General features: G+C 33.0%; 1 protein-coding gene across 1 annotated transcript in view; it reads left to right on the top strand.

The window, feature by feature from the left end:
* Nucleotides 1-16,330, top strand: part of Ufl1 (UFM1 specific ligase 1) — a 31,988-nt gene extending 15,658 nt beyond the window's left edge. The window contains exons 9-19 of the mRNA XM_047559372.1: nucleotides 560-735; nucleotides 1,912-2,091; nucleotides 4,132-4,252; nucleotides 6,446-6,568; nucleotides 9,323-9,440; nucleotides 10,543-10,706; nucleotides 10,787-10,917; nucleotides 12,439-12,519; nucleotides 12,839-12,924; nucleotides 13,462-13,642; nucleotides 14,367-16,330. Of these exons, the coding sequence (XP_047415328.1) occupies nucleotides 560-735; nucleotides 1,912-2,091; nucleotides 4,132-4,252; nucleotides 6,446-6,568; nucleotides 9,323-9,440; nucleotides 10,543-10,706; nucleotides 10,787-10,917; nucleotides 12,439-12,519; nucleotides 12,839-12,924; nucleotides 13,462-13,642; nucleotides 14,367-14,582 (1,577 nt within the window). The 3' untranslated portion in view covers nucleotides 14,583-16,330. The remainder of the gene's footprint in view (nucleotides 1-559; nucleotides 736-1,911; nucleotides 2,092-4,131; nucleotides 4,253-6,445; nucleotides 6,569-9,322; nucleotides 9,441-10,542; nucleotides 10,707-10,786; nucleotides 10,918-12,438; nucleotides 12,520-12,838; nucleotides 12,925-13,461; nucleotides 13,643-14,366) is intronic.
* Nucleotides 16,331-19,248: the final 2,918 nt, after the last annotated feature.

Genomic DNA, 19,248 nt, shown 5'->3' with positions numbered 1-19,248 from the left:
GGAATGTAGATACCTTCAATAACTAAAATGTCTGTATATTTAAATGTCTACTTTTCTACTTTAGACTCAAGAACTACTTTTGTCCTAAGTTGTCTGATGACACATTTTGAAAAATAGATTCCATTCCTTAAATATAATAAGCAAAATGGATTCCAGTTTTTGTTTAATCATTTAAATCATTACCTTCTCCTTCACTCCCATTTTTTATTGCACTGCTCTAGTCTTCATGTCTTCCTTTGGCCCTTCAACTGGAGAGGGAACAACAAAGCTGATATTCAGGAAAATACTTGAACCAATTTCTCTACACATATCTTTAGTTTTAAAATTTTTATAAAGTAAGAAAACCAGGAAATAAGGTGCAATACTTTTCTGCTTTATTCCTAAAAATAAGTTTTGGTGTTCTGAACAATTATTGAAATGCCCATTAGGCATATTCCTAAAAAATATTAGAATGTAGTATCTTTGTGATCAAAGAATAAATATTGGTGGAACTTTTTTTGAGATTTCTAAAAGGTGTAAATGATTGACAGTTCTTTCCAACTTTGTGATATATTTCTAGAATTTGATGCCTTGTCCAGACTTGGAATCCCAGATGCTGTAAGCTACATAAAGAAAAGGTATAAGACTACACAACTCTTGTTTTTGAAAGCAGCTTGTGTTGGTCAAGGACTTGTGGATCAGGTGGAAGCATCAGTAGAGGAAGCCATCAGCTCTGGAACATGGGTTGATATTTCAGTATGTTTTCTTTTTCTTTCTTTCTTTTTTTTTTTTTTTTTCCTTAATCTTCTTTAAGCCAAGGACACATATTTTACTAGTATATGGCCATTTACAATATTAGGATACACAAAGGTAGTCTTGACTTTACAGGTCAATTTTTTTAGTCATTACTACAACAAAAATAATTTAAATTATTTTATGCTTAAAGTATTTCCAACCTTTAAAATAAAGAGTAACCTTTACATGTCCATAGTAATCTCCAGAGTTCTATAAATCTCAAAACAAACATGTAAATAATATAATACTCATATCAATCCTGATATAGAAATCAATGAGATTTTTCATATCTTATCCAAGCACTTATACAACCACTGTCATCAGGCACTGTGTAGCATTTGTTTATCTCTTATCTGTTCATCTCTGCTAATATGTTAACATAATCTGCTCCTGAACTGATAGTGTTTTACTTTAGTGTTCAATGTTGACCTGCCCTTCATTATGCCAAAAAGATAAGTATAGGTAAAGATAAATAAGAGACCAATTCATTATTTTTTAGTCAGGGGTCAGAACCTCTTTATAAAATAGGAAATTCCATTTGGGATATGAAAGTTCCCAAGAGTTTTTATTCATGGAACAAAATTTATGAAGTACTTTCTGCATACCAGGCATCATTCAATTTATTGGGTATGTGGCAGCCAAACTTTTCTGCTCTCAGGAGGGACACCTTCATTGGTGAGAGTTAATCAAAATGATAATTTCAGATACTAGAAAAAGCTAAGAGGACATGCATTTTGTGGATTTGTAAGAGAGGGGAGCTTAGTGTGACTTGTAAGTTTTGGTGTTTTGAACAATTATTGAAATGCCCATTAGGCATACAAGTGAGAAAATTACATAGGAAGTAGGATATATGATTCCAGAACTCCCAGTGGTAAGGAAACCAGAAATATAATTTTGAGAAGTTATCAGTATAAATGTGGTTCCTAAAGTCACCAGACTTTATGAAACCACCTAGAAAGATTGTACGTGTATATATTATATGTGTAATGTATAATATATGTGTATATATTATGTGTATAGTAAGTATTAATATATAATATATTCACATATATGTGTATATTTTATGTGCTATATTATAACTAATGGTTTATCTGTATTATATTACATTTTCATTCCATTTTCATTTTGTAATTCTAGCCTCTGCTTCCCAGTTCTTTATCAGTTGAAGATTCTGCCATATTGCTTCAGCAGGTGATGAGAGCATTCAGTAAACAGGCTTCAGCTATAGTCTTTAGTGACACTGTTGTGGTCAGTGAAAAATTTATAAATGATTGTACTGAGTTATTCAGTGAACTGATGCACCAGAAAGCTGAAAAGGTATGCTATATTTCCTTTCACTGGTTACTCAAAACAGTATTTTCACGTTAGAATCATTTCATGTCTTTTGAAAGATGGGATAAACAGTCTACCCAAAACTGAATGCTTTGAATTATACATCATTTTCCTTTAATAGAACAATTTTTATTTCCTCTCACAGATTCAGATTTCTTTTTCTTCATTCTCATCGGAATATATGTTAGAACTTGGGGAAATAATTTTACAAATTGAAATCACATAAATGAAATTATATGTTTTTCAGTCAAGTCATTTGAACATATTGGTCCAATTTTGAAATATCAAAATACACAAAAAACCTATCTGTGGATATGTAAAAATATACAACATATGCATACTGTACACACACACAATATATGTTTTTTGGGTATTTTTGTCTTTTTTTTTTTTGGTTTTGGTTTTGGTTTTGAGCGGGGGCTCCTGGGAATTTAACTCAGGCACTGAGCCACATCCCTAACCCTATTTTGTATTTTATTTAGAGACAGGGTCTCAGTGAGTTGCATAGTGCCTCCCTTTTGCTGAGGCTGGCTTTGAACTCATGATCCTCCTGCACATCATGAGCTGCTGGGATTGTAGGCATGTACCACCATGCCTGTAAATAAATGTATTTTTTAAATCTATCAGATCCTCATTAATTTTACCTAACTAGGGTTTATAAATAGATGGTGGAATAGATAAACATCATTAGCCTATGTACATATATGATTACACAACTGGTATGAATCTACATCGTGCACAACCATAGAAATGAAAAGTTGTACCTCATTTGTGTACAATGAATCAAAATGCAGTCTGTAAAACTAAAAAATAAAGATAAAAAAATAAAATAAATGAAAAATGGTAGAGTTAAAAAAATAAAACAGGTAACTAACTGAGGAAACAAATTTTCTTACTGTCAAAATTAATTAGTTTTTCAGAGCACCTGCTATCAAAGTATTTTGAAGTAGGGGCAGTGCCAGGTCTGTCTCAATGACTATTCAATTCGTAGTTCTAATTAATAACACCATCTCTTTATAAAGCTTACTCTAGTAAATAAAACATGCCCTGTATCTTAAACTTAATAAATTTCATGTAGGCTTAATAAATATGTAGCCTGTATTTTGCTGTTCTCCTTTTAAACTCTTCAATTTGACACCAGAAAACCTAAGTTTAAACATGTTTATTCTGTATATGACTTTGGACAAGTAGACTTCCAATTTCCTTATCTTCAAAGAAAAGAGGATGATACCTACTATGTTAAGGAGAAATATAAATAAAAGGACACATATCAATGTCTGGGACAGGTTACTAAATTGTTATTTTTGTTTGTGATCATGTTCTGAAATTAAAATATGGTCGTCACTTTTTTAGTGTTTTTCTCTCTAACTACAAAGAAAGGTTCATAAAAAGGCAATTGTATTACTTGGCCCATTAACATTCTAAGCATTTTTCTTTAGAAAATCAAACAGGAAATTATAACATTTTTACATGAAAATGTACTTTTTACACTAGAGATTCTAGAACCCTTTCCCACAAGAAAGAACAGGTCTGTAAACATGGAAATAAATAGTTCATTGTTATAAACACAAACTTTTAAAAAGCAGATAATCAAGAATGAATCCAGGGAAAAAACAGGTTTATGTGAATTAGTGTACAACTCATATATGGTTATCTCTGGTTGGAAAATGTCATTTTCATTATCTTTCTCATAATCTCAAGTAACCAGGTGGCACTGAATTTGAGAGTATCAATAAACAATGGTAAGACCAGCCAATAATAGGTGAAGAGAATTGCATATTGTGCTATGTGATTAGCCATCAGTTCAGCAATCACATAGGCTTTCTCATTAGCTAATAATACATACTAAAAGCCAAGAACAAGAGAAGAAGCTGATTTTTAGCAAGGAGAAATAACCTCACAATGACCGTTGTGATACAAAGTTTGATAGTCTTTCTAACTTATGCGGTATATAAACAACTTTTACTTAATGCTTTTCAAAATGCTACATATATTTGACCATTAAAAAAACATGTTTTATTTCAGGAAATGAAAAATAATCCTGTGCATTTAATCACTGAAGAAGATCTGAAACAAGTTTCCATTCTAGAAAATGTCAATACAAATAAAAAGGATAAAAAAGATGAGCGTAGGAGGAAAGCAACAGGTAATAAGTTGTTATCAATAATGAAGATTGAAAGATGACTTCATTTCCTGCAGTGAACTTTGCATTTACTAGACCTTTGGAATACCTTTTACTTGATCGATTTGCTTTTAATTTTAACTGCTTATATCAACCAAATCTTTTACTAATGAATTAAATTTATACTAATGGAATTATTGGTGATTATGTATTCTGTTTTCTCTTGTAAAAACAAAAAAAAAAAAAAGGAAAACTGAATTTTATGATCATGCCCATCTCCTGTTTTCCCACTTACTCTCTGTATTCCAACCCAGTAGTCTGGGTTTTTTGTTTGTTCTGTTTATGGTTTTGATTCTCAAAATTTCAAGTTTGAGACCTTTGTACTAGCTACTCTCTTTACCTGTAAAACCCTGTCCCCAAATTCAAGTAACTGGTTCCTTCTCTTCATTCAGAGCTCAACTTTAATTGTCTCTTCCTTAGAAGCTTTCCCAGCTCCTAAAAATAGTAGCCATAGTCACTGTCTGTCACATTATCTTGCCCTTTTCTTTCCTTACTTCATCACTGTGATGTGTTTTATTATTTGGGAATATTTTCCATCCCAATTAGTGGTTGTATTCCTAGTACCTAGAGCACAAGTTGGCATATTTTAGGTGATCTCTAAATGTTTACTGAATGAGTGAAATTCCTAATGAGTCATTGTCTTTTTAATTTCTGTTTTAAAAACTTTAAATAAAGTCACTGGGAACTATTCTAGGTAGCACTGGTATACTACTAACTTGCATTTGAAAAGTGACCTGTATTTTCCATTCTTTTTTCTCTAGGAAAAAGTTATTAGTGCCATATCAGAATTTTTTTAAAAAGATATTCAGTGTTTTTCATTAATTAATACAGTTATATTAAAAATACTTTATAAAAACTAAAGTTTTACTATGGGGATTCACTCTTACTTCCTTGAGAGAGTTTCCTCTTCCAAAACCTTTTCAGTGAATTCTTGCAATGGTCTTGTGAAATTGCTCTCTATTCTTTCAGGAGAATTATAGTAAGTCATTTTCAATGTATCATAGTAATATTCATAGGCTTGCATGTTTTATCATGTTTGAAGATATTGCTTTAAATGCACCTTAATAAACTTGTGAATTATGTCAGGATAACTAGTTTATTTTCTTTCTTTCTGAACATTAGGGTCATAAGGATTTTTAATTCATTGATAGTGCTGTTCTATTTCAGTATTTTAATTACAGTGCATGAAATCATGTCAAAATCAAATGTCCTTCTGTAAGAAACATTAACAGATATGAAAGAGCACATTCACTTTAGATGTGTTCTATTTGAAAATAGTATGTTTCCATCATAAAAGTAAGGGAAAGGTAAATTAGTAGAAATCTTAGTTCTAGAATATGATGAAATCTAAGGAAATTCTACTTAGAGTTTCTGTTTAGAAAGATATTGTTAGTTTATAGAAATCCTGATAGTTTTTTGAAAAAAAATCTTATATGAAGAAATATAGTTTCAATATTTTATGACCCATTATCAGTATCCTGTTTTGTAGAATAGATATTTGAATGTAAATATCCATTTTTTTTTACTTTTATTGACAGTGTTTCAGTTTGCTTCATAATTTTTATTTATTTAGTCTTTATCCTGTGATTGGTAATTATATTTTTCTACATAACTATCATGGTCAACATTTATTGAGCACCTGGAATATTTCAAACATTTCTGTATCCCCAAAAGTACAAACATTGAGATGTGCTCCTTGCTGTCAAAGAATTTTTGAACGGGTTGAGTGGTCGGCAGATCAGGATTTCTCCTCTAAAGATGGGTAATACTCTTTCGAGCAAGAAAGCAAAACCAAATATTTTAGCTAAATTTATGAAGTTTTATAATAGGGGGTTTCAGTGATGCTGTGGCAATAGAGATGAGCAAATGAAAGCACATTTCTTTTGGAGGTAAAAGAAGATGTGAAGGAATGAGTTTAGCTAAGATCAGATGTAGCTACAGAAGTGACCTAAAAGGAATACACTGCTTTTAGAATAGGCAGGAAAAGGTTGTCTAAATTCAAGAGGTTTCATATTTTATTATTTATTGTTTTTATTGATTGAATTTACTTTATCTTTCTGCTCTGAAGTTAAATACAGTAATACATGTCATCATATTTCTAACACTAACTAGTATCGTTTTCATTGTGTGATACTAACTAGTGCCATTTTCCACCAGAGGGCAGTGGAAGTGTGAGAGGAGGAGGAGGGGGCAATGCCAGAGAATACAAAATTAAAAAAATCAAGAAGAAAGGAAGAAAAGATGATGACAGTGATGATGAGTCTCAGTTATCTCACGCTGGTATGTATGTTTACCCTTTCTTTGTGCATGTGTGATTTTTTTCTTAATAAATTTTCTTAAGATTTCATATCATTAGTATATATGCTTATACAGGAAGTACTTGCTTTGCATAGTTTCACTGGGTACAAGTTTTGGTAATCATAAGTTAGTTAAATACCATCCCACCAATAATACAGCCCAATTTTCAGTAACCAAGTTACCCTGATATATTTACTGCTAGTAGTTGAATAAAGTACAAACTTCACTGCTAGCTCTTCAGGCCATGAATTACTATGTAAATAATAGATGCATATTATGATCTGTGGCAATTAGGTTACTGATTTTTAAGGTTTGTCAGTAATTGATCACTGTACATACATTATTCTTTGTGCACAAACAAAAAGCATATAGTTGTTTTGCCTTTTTGTCTCCCAGTGATAAACCCATGTGACATTTTCAAAAAATGAAAATAAAGATGAAAGTACAGAAAAGAAATGAAAAGTGATGACGCTGGAAATAAAATTGGAATCAATATAATGGAGTAATAGAAGGAATGGCAGACTGTGGGAGTGTCAACAGTGCCATTGTTCAGTAGACTCTAGCTACGAAAAAGAGGAACTTAGTAAAGGCAGACTTACTGACATGAAGAGAAAAAATGGTTATGACAGAAAGGATGAAAATTCCTTAGAGAACATAAAATTAGCAAAAAAAAAATCACATTCAAAGAACTCTTGGAATTTCTTTAAGATGTTGGAAGGCAAAGGATAAAGTATTGGAAGCTGATCCAACTTTATGCATATTTAATATTTATAACAACACTTAAGTGGTTGGTTGTTTATGTCTAAGGGGGAGAATTAATTAAGTGCATCTTAGTGTTCAGCAATGTTAAGTTTGCAAGAAGCATTGTATTTTGTTTTTCTAAATAAAATTACGCATGATTTTTTTTATTTTTCTATAAAAGGAAAAGTTAAAGAAACCATGATACTGCCCTGCTCCTCATCCCCAGCAAAAAAATTGAAAACAAACCTCAAACCATAATTTGAGATATGTTCCTTTTTCACAGACTTTACTGCATATGAACTATAGCTGAGAGATGCAAATTGCAAAGGACATGGCTGCAGCTATTAATGTGCTCCTATTTGTAATAGCACTGTTGCTTAAGATGTCTTTAAAATATTCTAAGAAAGGTTGAAATGGCTACTGTTCTTATGCACCAAACAATGTTAAAGAAAAATTATCTTTGTAGAAATCACTCCTGCTCCCTCCCTTATTTTGAATAATATAAGTCTCTCTTATGTATGTTTTAATTTTTCACTGATAAGTTTCCCTGTTGCCTAGATGTGCCAGGGATGAAACTAAACAGATATATAAAAAATACTTCTCTAATTCTGTAATCTTAGTTAAATGAAACGTGATATTCTTTTTGTGCATAGATTATTGAGAGGAGCTATAAAAGTACTAAAATCATTCTACCTAAATATGTAATTCCAGTGGTTTGAAAAAGGTTGTGTTATAATCTCTGAAATAGACAATAAAATTTGGTTTTCAGCTTAAAATACAGGATCAGTTCAGTATGAAAGATTCTTGAATGGAAATTAATAATTTGTAAAAGGGATGCAAAAAGCAGAAATTCATAGACTATTTAGTATGAACATCAGGGATAGACAACAAATCTCAGAGAAGAAGGATAGTACTTGTATATCTACTCTAAAGCTGTGATTTCAATTGTTTAGATCTTCACTCATTGAAAATTAAATTTTGAGCTATTTTATTTTTTATTGCTAAAATTCCACTCATGTAATCAATAAGCTAATTTAACTGAAAATAATCACTTTTATATCTTCACAATTTCTACTGGAAATATTGTTAGTTTTCTTTGTCTTCAACCCACACTTTTACAAGTAAGTGGGTAGAATTCTACAGTTAAAATTATTATGATTTAATTAGCTATGTACCAGTTTTCTATAGTACAGAATTCTTTTTGTGAGAGCAAAAATAAATTGTGACTGTAAACAAGTTTATTCTTCCATTTGTGTCTTTCCAAGAAGGTAGTTTGAACAATTCTATGAGAATTGATTCAGCTTAAACAATTCTACTGGAGTTATGGCTCATATAATTATTAAAACTCCCTGCAGATCTTTTGCAACTGCAAAATATTCATTTTTATAAAGGAAAAAATTCTACACATTGTCTACTATTAAACAAAATATTCTATCCTAAAAGATTATTTTCTCACTTGATTGTTTTGTTTTTCAGCTATTTGCATCATCCAAGTGATATAAGGAAAAATTAATTTTTCATATTTGTGGAAAACAGTCTCATGTGTGTTACTGGAGATTGAGCCCAGTGCCACTCTACCACTGAGCTACAACCTCTACCCATCTTATTTTTTTTATTTTGAGACAGGGTCTTACTATGTTGCCCAGGCTGGTCTTGAACTTGAGAGCCTCCTGCCTCAGCCTCCCAAGAACCTGGGACTATAGGTGTGCACTGCCACATCTCGCTAAAAAATCTATAACTTAGAATTAAGTTACAAAATGAATCAGTTTAAAAATTCCACCACGTATCCTATTATTTTTATTAGTTATAGGTATTTGATATTAGTAATTTTATTGACATAATAACTAATATCAAAGTCTGATAGACAATGAATAAATTACCATCTTATGAAGTATGTTAATAGAACTTTATTTTCTTTTTGGCTGCTTGTGTGTTTATTTTTGGTTGATTTTTTTTTTTTTTTTTCCTTTTTCCCTCTGCTCTTATCTGTCATAGGAAAGAAGAAACCAGAGATCAGTTTTATGTTCCAGGATGATATTGAAGATTTTTTAAGAAAACACGTGCAAGATGCCCCTGAGGAATTTATTTCTGAACTTGCTGAATATTTAGTAAAGCAAGTATAAAACATTCTTCATTTTCTGTTTTGTGATAGAAATTCAATAAGTTATTAAGTAAAATTTTCACCAAGATCTTAGAAAACATGTATGTTAGGGTGTTTTCAAAGGTTAGCATTTAATCCATTCACCAAGCTCTGTATTTTATTTGTCAAAGCAGTAAGTGTACAGACATTTGGTAAGTGATTTGGCAAGGCAGTTTGGGATATAAAGCCTAGAACCTTTTGGAAAAGTGTCATCATTCACTGATCCTGCAGTCTTAAATCATAGTTGGGAAGGAAAAACAGCAGTATGAATCATTAGCTGTTCTCATCCATAGCATGAGAAATAACATTCAAAAGGAAGAAAAGATCATTTTCATTTTGATTTGACAGAAAAATTTTTAAATGTTTACATTTAGGGAGAAAATAAGTAATAAATTATTCCCAAAAAGAATAATTTAGATACTATTGCCTTTTGAATGAACCAGGCTTACTGTTTTATGCATGTAAGAGTAAAGGAAATTATAGATAACCATCTTAACCAAACCTGATCATCCCTCATCTTAGTCTCACTGTATGTTTCAATAAATAAAATCCAGGAGCTTGGTGCATGAACTTTTTTTATGTATAAACATAGCTTTTATGAGATTTTTTTTTAATTTAAGTAAATATTTTTATGTGTAAATGCATTACAGTTATATTTTCCACCAACAAAAAAAAGTGAAATAGTTAAGTGTAATTACTGAGAATAGGAACAGATTTATAGTATACTCTTTTCCAAATTAATATTAAAAAACTATTTTGATTTGTGTAGAGTTTATTATTGTTCTCATCATCTTTATTTTCCTCATTTTTTATTGGTGCATTATAATTATACATTATTCTTGTAATCTTTAGAGCAATAACTTTTAGAACTTTAAAATTGAGAATAATTGTTTCTCTAAGTTATAGTTCCTGGAATTGGGAGAGAAATTCTTAATAAGCTCTTCTCCAAATTAATTTTATTGGTTTGAAAAATAGAGATTTTTAAAGCCTTATTTCAATAGACATAACATTTCTTATTTACACAAATTAAATTCAGTATATTTTCATAAACTAACTGTATTTATCTTGTGCACAGACCTCTTAACAAAACCTATCTTGAGGTAGTACGTTCAGTATTCATGTCTTCAACTTCTGCTTCTGGAACTGGCAGAAAACGCACAATCAAGGACTTGCAAGAAGAGGTTTCAAACCTATACAATAATATTAGATTATTTGAAAAAGGGATGAAGTTTTTTGCAGGTATACTTAACACTGTTTTTTCACTGATTCTCATAATTCTGGGAGGAAGTTAGTTTTAATAAAGTGCCTTCCTTTTCCAGATGATACACTGGCTGCTCTTACCAAGCACTTACTGAAGACAGTGTGTACTGATATCACCAACCTCATTTTCAACTTCTTAGCTTCAGATTTAATGATGGCAGTAGATGATCCTGCAACCATTACCAGTGAAGTATGTTAGTGATTTTCTTCACATTCCTGATGTGTTGAGTCTGAGCAGTTTTTTTTTTTTTTTTTCCTCTCATTTGAAATAATTCAAAAAGAAAATAAAATACAGGAAAGAATTTTTTAGAAAAAATTCTAGAAGACTTTTAGTTCAACTATAGTAATGTTGTATAGATAGTTACTAGCAGGACTGGTAATGTAAACAGTCTACTAAAAGGAATAATTAAGGCTTTTTCTTTCCTTCTATTGTTATGTCACATCTCCATCTAATATTCTGACCAATTTCTATAACTTTATAGTAATTTTAATTTAATGACAACATCTCACTTCAATATTTAAACTAATTCCAGTTCTTTTTTAACATTAATTTCAAACTAAATTCAAAAACATATGTCTTCCTTTATTGCAGCGTAATGTAGAATTGTGGTTCCTATTTGCCTAGAGGAAGAAAAATGTCATCTGTCCTAAGTTGACAACAAGAACCATTCCTTCTCTTCCTTTTCCCCTCCTCTTCCTTATCCTTCTTGGTCCACTAAAGGTGGAGATTTAGGGAAAATGAGTGAGGTGACTGTATTTTCATGTGATTGACTGCATATAACTGACTTTGAACTAGGTTAAACCAAATCATTCTGATACTTATGGCCCCTAGTAATGCAGTTGTTCCCACATAGGTGGCATGAGTTGTTCTTGAAATGTCTTTTAGTTTAACATCACATCCCCTCGTAGGAAGGATCATTTTCCAAACAAAGGTACAGTTTTTTCTCCCTCCAACCCCTGGCCACCTTCCCTTCTTCAGCTTGAACAACAAATTGCCAACCGTCTAGATAGTTCATTTCTACTCCTTCTATGCCAGCTTCTGTTGTAGGAAATATAGGAGGTCCTGTTCCATGCCCTTAAAGAGCCACAGAAAGCTCAGTACAAGGTGGGACCAATGAGGCACCAAGTTTCCCCTGACGTCTCATAAATACTGTACACTTCAGGGCCTGCTGTCAAACCATTTCAGCAGGCCTCTTCCAGAAATTCTGTACTAAAATGAGTTAACTGACTTTGGCCAAAAATGCCACCAACTTCACTAGATACGTTTATATGTGGATAAAAGTATTGAAAAGCTCCATATACCATACAACATAAAAAGAATCTAGCCATGGAACAAGATCTCAGTAGCTCCGGTCCTTGGGAGTTAGGCCCTTCTCAGCTGGCACCAGGGAGAGAGGAGCCTCTTAACCCAACTATTCTACTTCCCACAAGGTCAATGACTTTCCAGTCTTCCTCTTTTATTACTGGAGCGACTGGGAGGAATAAGTCTGTATCTTCCCTTTTTGTTGACTACTGGGGTTAGCGCTCTGATTTTAGAATGTTTTTTATCATATCTTTATTCCCAGTTTGAGATGTAAAATTCAAGAAAAAAATAAAGTCCACCCAGCATTCTATTGTAGTTTAATAAAATACACTTTATTCTTTGGTTTCCTTGATCTTATATTTGCTACATGTCAAAAGCACAATACTGAAAGAATTTTTCCCCCTACAGGTAAGAAAAAAAATTTTAAGTAAATTGTCTGAAGAAACCAAAGTAGCTCTAACAAAACTGCATAACTCTCTGAATGAAAAAGTAAGTAAAGTTTGATTCTAGTTAATTACTGCAGCTAAAGTCTTATGTTATAAAAATCTTTAGGTAGAATTTTATTATAAAAACTGTGAACTCTGTAAAGCTAGAATTATACCCTCAGATACATCTTTAGGAGGGAAGGAGATAAGCTGAGAACATTTTTACCATTTTTAGTTCTAAATCACAATTTCTAATTTAATGCCAAAGCTACCTTTTTAAATATTATATATTTAGAGTATAAAATTAGAAAACAGTATTAAATGGCTGTATTTCTTCAGGCACCTATATATAAAAGCAAATTATGGTATTAACTGTCTTTTAGAGCATAGAAGACTTTCTTTCTTCTCTGGATTCTGCAGCAGAAACTTGTGATATTATGGTGAAAAAGGGAGACAAAAAGAGGGAAAGGTAACACTGAATTAATTTGTGTTACTAATACTCTTAAATTGAGGCATTTCGTATTTGGAACTTGAATTATTACTGTCTGAACCTGGTCTAGAGAACTGTATCCAAATGACTGTATCTTCAATCATTTCAAATCTTGATATAGGTACATATTCCTTTCTGACTCTCTTGATAACATAGTAGGGTTCCTAATCCCAAAGTTGATTAAGCCTAAGACTTTTTATTAACTTTGGGATGTTCCTTATAGGAGTCTTATTTAAATCAGTGCAATTCTGTTTGATCAGCAACAGCTTAAAACAGAAAATGTATTTTAAACATCGCTGCTCTAGAGCTTTTTCTGTAACTTTATGGTATGCTAGTCTGTCCATGTCTGTTAGGGTTCTGTGTATATATACTCCATATTTAAAGGATTCCTTAAAATATTATGGAACTAGATCATTAAACTAGAGAAGTGATAAAGTGAATACAGAGGGGAAGAATTGAGATTGGTAAGAACATGTTAAATTATATATTTATTTGTATGATTTAATTCTTGTTTAGACAGATACTGTTTCAGCATCGACAAGCACTGGCCGAACAGCTGAAAGTCACAGAAGACCCTGCTCTTATTCTGCACCTCACATCAATCCTGCTGTTTCAGTTCTCAACCCACAGCATGCTCCATGCACCTGGAAGATGTGTCCCACAGATTATTGCTTTTCTTAACAATAAAATTCCAGAGGTATTAACATTTTCAATACATTTGAAATTTCCAAGTTTTTAAACTCTGAATATTTCGAATAAATAGATATAAATCATTGTCAACACTCAGGCCCAACATAATATCATTTGCTTGCTTCCAAGAATGTAAACAGTGAATTAGGGGATTGTTTATTTGGTTTTTTGTTTTTCTTCTTTTCAATTTAACATAGCTCAAGAACCTGTTGGAATCCTTTAAGATCCATATAAAGAATGTTCTGATTTGGAAATTAAGCCTTCAGGAAAAATACAAGAATATCAGATCTCCTATTTTAGTTTCTCTTTCCTTCTCCTTTCTCATCACAGGATCAGCATACTTTTTTAATAAACTATCATGGTTTGGTTGTAAAGCAGTTAACTTTCCTTCAAGGACTAATTCAAATGGCTTGTCCTGTACAAATTCTTCTGAGAATCCCCACCCCTCAGCTAAATGTAATTGGACTTCTTTAAACCTCCCTATCACTTTGTCTATATTTTGGTGAACCTAGCTAAGTCAACTTGTACTAAATTGATCTACATTCATGGTTTATTTTCCATAAGCTTTAAACTCTTTAAGAGCAGGGACCTTGCTAGATTCAGCTTTCTACTTACATGACCAGGGCTTTATAAAGATGAGGACCTTCAATGCATATTGGTCAAACAAATCCTACTTTATCTGTTCCACAGAAAATTGAGTTGTGTTTGTAACTTTTTCTTCTTCTTCACAGGATCAGCATACTCTTTTGGTAAAGTATCAAGGTTTGGTTGTAAAGCAGTTAGTTAGTCAAAAGAAGACTGGGCAGGGAGAAGATCCCATGAGTGATGAATTAGACAAAGAACAGCAGGATGTCACCAATGCTACTCGTAAGGAGCTTCAAGAACTTTCTTCATCTATTAAGGACCTTGTTCTTAAATGCAGGAAATCATCAGTGACAGAAGAATAATGATCTTAATTTACTTTTGTTATATAGTGAGTATTTCCCCCCAAACTTAAAGGTGAGTGGTTACAAAAAACAGTGCCAACTCATTACTCCCCTTTGAAGTCTCCCTCTCCCCACCACAATTCACCTAAAATAGTAGTGGTGTATTAAATGTAAATCTTGTAAACATGAATTTTTGTAAACTGGGTTCTCAGAAGTTTTTCTTTTCACATAAATTCTATGTGTAATTTTTCACATAAATATTTTATTTTCACATAATTCTAAAAAATAATACATTTTAGGTTTATTCCAGATGGTAAACAAAGAATGAATTTTTCTAGAAAAGGACTCATTCATTTGTGCAATTTAATTTTTAAGTAATATCACTATACTTACATGCTTTTAGGCAGAAACTTAAAATGTGGTCACTTTAAAAAAGAGAAAAGGGAAATAAAGGCTTCATGTGTCAAAAATAAAAATAAATCACCTTTTATTTTAAACTAAAAGAGTTGTTTCAAAACAAATACAAAAATTTTCATAATATATATTTTTTATTACTAAGCCCTTGCTCTTTTTTGGGGTAATAAGGGCCTTCCACATAAAAGTTTACAGAGCCTTCTGGGATGCCGTTACAGGTGGGAACACCAGAGAAGCCTATACTTTGCTGTGCTCTGTTATCAAACAAGCTGCTGGCAAAAGTAAGGAAAACCATGAAATTGACTGCTTGTAGATATGTCACATTTTATATTGGAATGACTAAAAATTTAATACAAAGATGTTTGTTTGATTAATCCTGTATACATTTTGCTTTTTATTTCAGTAGCTGCTTTAACATCTAATTCTTTGTAAGTATTTATGTGACAAATTGTTAAGCTGCTTTTTTAGTGGTGAGAGGATCTGTAAATGCCTTTAAATCATTGGAACTTTTTTTTTCCAGTAATAGAAAACTTATAAAAAATAAATATTTTTGTTTTGTAAAGATTTTGATTTAAAGGTAATTAAAACCATTCCTTGAAGTAATCATTTCAACCAAATAAATTTTAAGCAACAATTTAGTATTCATTTTTTAAAATTTGGTTATTTTGAATATAATAGCAAATAAATCCCAAATATGAAAAAATGCTGTTTTATAGAATTCCATTTATGGCATTTGAAACTTTATATTTTAAAATGTTTAAATATAAAAATCAGACTACCTCCACTTTGTTTTAGAAGAAGTGTTAATCCTGAGTGAAAGCAATTAATGTAATTGCTAACTAAGCATTGTTATTAAAGTTGATAGGACTGTAACATTAAATTTAAAAATGTTTTCCCATGGATAATGTTCTATTATATTTTTTTCATACAAACAAGGAAGAAAATGACAAATCCTCTGTGACTACAGATTCTAATTTATTTTTGTTTATGAAACTTCCAAATATTGAACACTCAGCCTTGTTTTTTAATAAGCATTTGAGGACCTTATCATTTATGTTTCAGCAAATACCAAAGTAATCCTTGTTTATGTCAAAATACATCATAGGAAATAAATAGTTGAGACCATGAAGCAAATAAAATCATTCTGACTTAATTTGTGAACATAAAATAGAAGAGCTAATGAAGCAAATAAACATATATTCTATATTAACTTGTTTGCATTAAATTATTTTTCATTTGTCAAGTTATTTTTGCATAGAAAATAAAGAAAATTTTTATTGTTTTGTAAATAAAATTATATAACTGACTTTGTATGTAAAGATCTAATTTCAATAAAGTTAAAATTGTTAAATGTCTATCTACTATGATCTTAATGGGCAGAGTTAATATTTAAAGTTGCCAATTCTATTAAATTTTATGGTGTTTTATCTTCATTTATTTTAATTAATACTAAAACTATTTGATAGATGCATTCTAAGTGAAGTGTTTATATTTTGAATTCTCATTCTGATAATTATTAAAGGATTTGATTTTCATTTTCTTACACAATTTTTCCATAGTTTTGTCTTTCAGTAATTGAAAGTTTATTATTCATGAAACATTTTGTCTTAGTAAACTATTTCTCAGCCAGATTTCAGTAAGTGTGTAGCTATATTCTCACATGCTAAATCCTATCATTGCAGATACAATGGAGATATTGGAAAACATACCCAGATATTTGTGTTCTAGTGTGTTCCATTTACAGACCATGTGTTTTTGAAGAGTCAAAGGAAACCCACTTTGGCCATCTAAGAGATCCAATGAACAGTAACACATAGTAGCAAAATCACAGTGTATTTTGAGAAAAGACCTTAACACTGTATTGAAACAATACAAGCAACTGTTAACCTAAATATAGAGCCATCTTGAACATTTTAGAGAAATACTTTAATCAGACCGAAAAGTACCAAGAATGAGGTCAAGGGGGAACAGTGATCTGGAGTACATTGCAGCCTATAGGTTAAGAAGGAATAATGCATTGCTTTTTTAGCAATATCACTCACGTCAGTCCCAAATGGGATATTTTTTTTTCTATCAAGAACTAACTTAGGAGAAGGATCCAAGATGGCGCCCTAGAGGGTGACTGCACCCCCAGTCGCTCCAGAACCCAGGAGTTAAGAAGGGGAGGCATTAAGAGACTCAGACTGAAATAGAGCCACGGGTGAGTCTGCCCACTGGGTAAAGCTCGGCCCGGGTGGCAGGCCCAGATAGAGGTGGCTTATCAGAGCTGGGCAGGGCAGCTAGAGTCTTCCACAGGCAGCCCTGTACACTCCGGCGGTGGGCCCTGCCCACACAGCCAGCTTCTCCAGGATCCCGGAGCGGGCCCGCTAGTGAGAGCCTTTCTGACCAGAACAAGCTCCAAGTCCTGGAGCCAGCGCAGCACAGCGTACTCTGGCACACAAGCAGCTTCAGGGACCAGGATAGGGCAGCCAGAGACTTCCCCAAGTAGCCTGGACCCCTGCGGTGGGAGGTGCCTTTCAAGGCTAGCTTCTCAGACCAGACCGCCCAGTGAGAGGTTTTCTACATAGAACCAGCCACAAGCCCCCGAACCAATGGAGAGCTTCGATCCGCAAGCAGCCTCTGGGATCAGGGCAGGGCAGCCAGAGACCTCTTCAGGCGGCTCTGCCCACTCCGACCGCAGGCTGTCTTCACGGGGCGATCCAAGATGGCGGCCTAAAGGGTGACTGCACCCCCAGTCGCTCCAGAACCCAGGAGTTAAGAAGGGGAGGCATTGAGAGACTCGGACTGAAATAGAGCCACAGGTGAGTCTGCCCTCTGGGTAAAGCTCGGCCCGGGTGGCAGGCCTAGATAGAGGTGGCTTATCGGAGCCGGGCAGGGCAGCTAGAGTCTTCCCAAGGTAGCCTTCCACACTCCGGCAGTGGGCTCCTCCCACACGGCCAGCTGCACGGTGCAGGCCCACAGTGAGAGCCTTTCCACACAGAACCAGTTCCAAACCGTGGAACCAGTAGGGGGCTAGGGGCAGTTTTCTTCGGATGAGCTGCTTTATCAGATTCCTCCAAGACATCAGGCTACTGAAGGCTGGGAGGTGATACACTGGAAAACTACCGGGACACTATAAGCCAATAGCGGAAAACTGCAATATCTCAGGGTCCCACTGACAGCTGACCAATATGAGAAAACAAGGGAAGAAAATGTCCCAAACAAACCTAGATACTACATCAATAAAACCCAATGACAGCACAGCAGAAGAAATGTCAGAAAGGGAGTTCAGAATGTACATAATTAAAACGATCAGGGAAGCTAATGAGGAGATGAAAGAGCAAATACAGGCATTGAAGGAGGAGATGAAAGAGCAAATGCAGGCATTAAATGATCGCACCAATCAACAGTTAAAAGACCAAATACGGGAAGCAAGAGATCATTTTAATAAACAGTTAGAGATACTGAAAAAAAAAAACAAACTGAAATACTTGAAATGAAGGAAACAATAAACCAAGTTAAAAACTCCATAGAAAGCATAACCAATAGGATAGAACACCTGGAATACAGAACCTCAGACATTGAAGACAAATTATTTAATCTTGAAAACAAAGTTGGCCAAACAGAAAAGATGGTAAGAAATCATGAACAGAATCTACAAGAATTATGGGATATCATGAAAAGGCCAAATTTAAGAATTATTGGGATTGAGGAAGGCTTAGAGAAACAAACCAAAGGAATGAACAATCTATTCAATGAAATAATATCAGAAAATTTCCCAAATCTGAATAATGAAATGGAAAACCAAGTACAAGAGACTTATAGAACTCCAAACATACAAAATTACAACAGATCCACACCAAGGCACATTATTATGAAAATAACTAACATACAAAATAAAGACAGAATTTTAAAGTCCGCGAGAGAAAAGAATCAAATTACATTCAGAGGGAAACCAATAAGAATATCAGCAGATTTTTCAATCCAGACCCTAAAAGCTAGAAGGGCCTGGAACAACATATACCAAGCCCTGAAAGAAAATGGATGCCAACCAAGAATCTTATACCCAGCAAAACTTACCTTCAAATTTGACGATGAAATAAGATCCTTCCATGATAAACAAAAGCTAAAGGAATTTACAAAAAGAAAGCCAGCATTACAGAACATTCTCAGCAAAATATTCCATGAAGAAGAAATGAAAAACAATGATGCAAATCAGCAACAGGAGGCGCTAGCCTAAAGGAATAGCCAAATAAAGGAGAAACCAAATCATGTCAAAAACAAATATGAGTCA

Source organism: Sciurus carolinensis, chromosome 7, assembly GCF_902686445.1.
Source record: "Sciurus carolinensis chromosome 7, mSciCar1.2, whole genome shotgun sequence".
Classification (NCBI taxonomy): domain Eukaryota; kingdom Metazoa; phylum Chordata; class Mammalia; order Rodentia; family Sciuridae; genus Sciurus; species Sciurus carolinensis.
This window is presented reverse-complemented; position numbering and strand designations above follow the sequence as displayed.